At 28.3% G+C, this 3,378-nt stretch overlaps 1 protein-coding gene across 2 annotated transcripts; it reads right to left on the reverse strand.

Moving 5' to 3' along the window:
- Nucleotides 1-6: 6 nt before the first annotated feature.
- On the reverse strand, nucleotides 7-2,881 carry LOC108695135 (metalloendopeptidase OMA1, mitochondrial-like). Of its 2 annotated transcripts, XM_018204895.1 has the most exons (9): nucleotides 2,847-2,881; nucleotides 2,616-2,708; nucleotides 1,737-2,097; nucleotides 1,528-1,667; nucleotides 1,180-1,353; nucleotides 983-1,090; nucleotides 707-907; nucleotides 401-577; nucleotides 7-173 (listed from the first exon to the last, which is right to left on the reverse strand). In XM_018204895.1, the coding sequence occupies exons 3-9, from the start codon at nucleotides 2,077-2,079 to the stop codon at nucleotides 72-74; spliced, it is 1,245 nt and encodes a 414-aa protein (XP_018060384.1). In that variant the 5' UTR covers nucleotides 2,080-2,097; nucleotides 2,616-2,708; nucleotides 2,847-2,881; the 3' UTR covers nucleotides 7-71. The 2 variants fall into 2 exon arrangements, with proteins under 2 accessions (XP_018060384.1, XP_018060385.1); XM_018204896.1 differs by lacking the exon at nucleotides 1,180-1,353.
- Between the last annotated feature and the right edge of the window lie 497 nt (nucleotides 2,882-3,378).

Consider the following 3,378-nt stretch of genomic DNA (forward strand, 5'->3'; position numbering starts at 1 on the left):
ATTTACAGCACAAAGATATTTTTATTAAAAATCAAGCTTTTCAGGCACAGTGGTAGAATAATATTAGTTTTTTAGTCTTCAATTATTCCTCTTTGTTTAAAATACAGCTCATGTTCCTTTAGCGATCGTTTGTAAAATTTGTCTCTTGGATCTACTGCAGGCAGCAATGGACACTGCAAATCAAATTAAGAAGTTTTATAAAATATGTATATATGTACACACACACACACACACACACACACACACACACACACACACACACACATTTCATTATAAATAAATAAAATTAATAAAATACAATGTTATTTATGCAATTATATAATTGATATATAAATGATAGCAATTTATAAAATAGTACAATAAAGTCAACAGTAACAGTTATAAAAGATAAATGATATACCCCTGAATCCTTTCGCAATTCTATTGCTTTTGGCATGTTTTGATTTAAATTCTTTTCTCTGTCGCCATGAGCAGGATGTGTTGATATCCATGGAAATTCTGGAGGTAATGTATGCATTTCTGTAAGTATCCTCATTGTAGCCCAAAATACAACAGCTTCACGAATATCAATACAAGCCTGTATAAAGAATTGATAATGGATACTAATTCATACATAACAGTTAATTTTTATAAATGCTAAATATAAATAGTAATAATAAAATGTAAAATATAATATTGGATTCTATTACACCATTGTATAACATACTTTTGCAGCCAGTTGAAGTCCTACTTCATCAGCTTCATTCTCCAAAACTCTACTGAATGGAAGATTGTACATGACATTCACAATTCGTTCCCCTATCATATGAAGTATAGCAGCTGTCATGTCAGGAAATAATGCCCAAATTAATAATATAGGCATTACTATTAAAAAATCCCAAAACAGTTGATCCGATAGTGCCTCAAGCTATTGATAAAAAAAAAATCATCGATTATTTATATTTTATAAATTAACATAAAAAATATTCGTGTTACTACTTACGGAATGTGATAGCAACGAATGAGCCATTTCATGACCTAAAATAATACCTAATTGGTCGTCATTTTCGATAATTTTTAAAATGTCTAAAGATACAAAGATATTTCCACCCTACAAAGTAAAAGAAATAAAAACAATGAAAGTAAAAATAGTTTTTTTATAGCTAATATATTGCTGTATAATATTGATAATGTGCGTACCGGCAAGGTATACGAATTTGTTAATGATGTATTAATAACAGTTAGACTCCACTGTGCATCTCTCATTGATTTTAAATCTCTATTAGCTATATGAATTTTTTCAATCACATTTATGAGTCTTTTGTAAGCTGGATGAGAATGTGGTACCAAATCATGTTTATGAAGCTCTAAATGCTAAGTGAAATGTAAAATTATGTTTTATATATATTATAAACTTTTAAAGAATACTTCTTACAAACATCTGTGGAGGTTTTAAAATATTTTTTTACATTTACGTTTTTTTATATTTACATAAGTAAATAATGGAGTCATAATTAATAGATTATTATGACTATATTATTTACTTACAGTTTCAAGAATCATTTCTCCTAATTTCTTCTCTTGTTCCTTATTAAAAATTATAAATCTCGAACGTTGTGTCAATGGATCAGTTTTAAGATGAGTTACGTAATAAAGAGCCAATATAAGGCTATATAGTCCAAAACAACCTTATAAAAAATAAAGAAATATAGATAAAATGTATGTATGCTATTATAATTTAATTTCTAAGATCTTACCTAGAAATACATTGCTTTTTTGACTAAACCATCGCTTATATTCCTCTTTCTCTTGCCCAGATTTGCGTATCCACCATCTCTTCATACTGCGTCCAACGAGTAACGCGCCAATACGTAAGACAGGACGCAAAAGCATAGCCAATAATGGTGGGATATGCAAGTTTTGTGTAGTACGAAAGTCACATTTTTGCAATTTTAAGTACTGTGGCTTTCTATGGTCAGTTTTATCTTGAATGAGAAATCTCTTATATGCCGAGGTACGATGGAAAGTTCTTACAGAGCAAATAAAAAAATGACTCTGCTGAAGATTTTTCTGACATAAACTTCTTGATATGGAAAGCATACTGACAGAGAATAAAGCCTAAAAGGAATAATATCCATAATGGAAACAAAAATATAATCTATCACAAAATATGAAGTTGTAAGAGTACAAATACCTAAAATTATATACAATTTACAAATACTATCAATAAGAACAATTTGATATTAATATTATAACTGTTCAACATTATTCCACTTGTGTAACTTTTCAGTGTGAAATAGATCATTTCTTTTGAGAAAGATATTATTGTCGGACACAATTAAGTCAATCACTGTAAATTCTTACAACTATTAATAAAGCTTGTTTTTATTGTTCAATATCATCTGTCAGATCGATTTTAATTCGCAGCTTTGCCTTTTTTAACAGATCAATTATCGTTCTTATTTTAGTCCAGAATAATTGATAAGAAATAAATCATCTCCTTTGAGAAAAATATTAATGTTAGACATCATTGTAAATTCTTATAAGCTATTTATCTTTTTTCCAATATTATCTGTCAAACTAAATTTAATTTATAGTTTTGCTTTATTTAACTCACTGAATCAATACTGCATTACCTTCTTTCAGGATAATTATTTCAAGATTATGACTTGTCAGATAACTGCATGTACTTGTCAAAAGTTTTAAGATATAATTGAAGTAATGGAAAGCTGAAAATGGAAAAAGGTATTGATACCAAATTTGAAAAGAATTTTATTTGCATTCGTCTATATTACAGATTAAAACATAGATATATGTATATGTTAGTATAATCACATTGTCAGTAGTCACATAAATCATTATCATACCCAATATAATCTAATCCAAGGATTCATGATTATTCAGTTATGTAAGGTGACAGAGTAAATATTTAGTTTGATCTGCTCCACTTAAAATTTGATAGAAATGTAAAATTAATAGAAATGTTAATTAATGCTTTTTCGTAAAAATTTCGAAAAATAAAAATTGTCTTACGATAACATAACAACATATAAGTTCTAAAAGTGACAATTGAGAAGGTTAGGAAATCTAACGAAATGTAGCGACATGGCTGATATGAGCATGCGCCGTGATATTAAAAAAAGTTTACGCAAAAATACAATACATCGATTGAATATATTTTTATCGAAATGTAAGTGGAACAGGTCAAACTAACATTTATCTCTCATAAGATTTATTTTCTTTTTAGCAGTTATATGAATATAAATATATATATATATATATACATACCCAATATATGACACCTACTGCAGCTGGAACGATCAAAGCGGTGGTGTAATGGCCGAGCCAGGCAAAGTACATGGTGATTTTCACCCCGAAATATTTACAAATATCGTCCAA

The sequence above is a fragment of the Atta colombica genome, unplaced genomic scaffold (genome assembly GCF_001594045.1).
Source record: "Atta colombica isolate Treedump-2 unplaced genomic scaffold, Acol1.0 scaffold126, whole genome shotgun sequence".
In the NCBI taxonomy this organism is placed as follows: Eukaryota; Metazoa; Arthropoda; class Insecta; order Hymenoptera; family Formicidae; genus Atta; species Atta colombica.

What these genes read in the sequence shown, in the direction of transcription:
- LOC108695135 (XM_018204895.1), bottom strand. Translation starts at nt 2,079, where the DNA reads ATGCTTTCCATATCAAGAAGTTTATGTCAGAAAAATCTTCAGCAGAGT. An exon ending in GAGAAATGATTCTTGAAACT is followed by an intron (nt 1,354 to 1,527) that starts GTAAGTAAATAA and finishes CATTTCACTTAG; the next exon opens with CATTTAGAGCTTCATAAACA. An exon ending in AATTGCGAAAGGATTCAGGG is followed by an intron (nt 174 to 400) that starts GTATATCATTTA and finishes TTTGATTTGCAG; the next exon opens with TGTCCATTGCTGCCTGCAGT.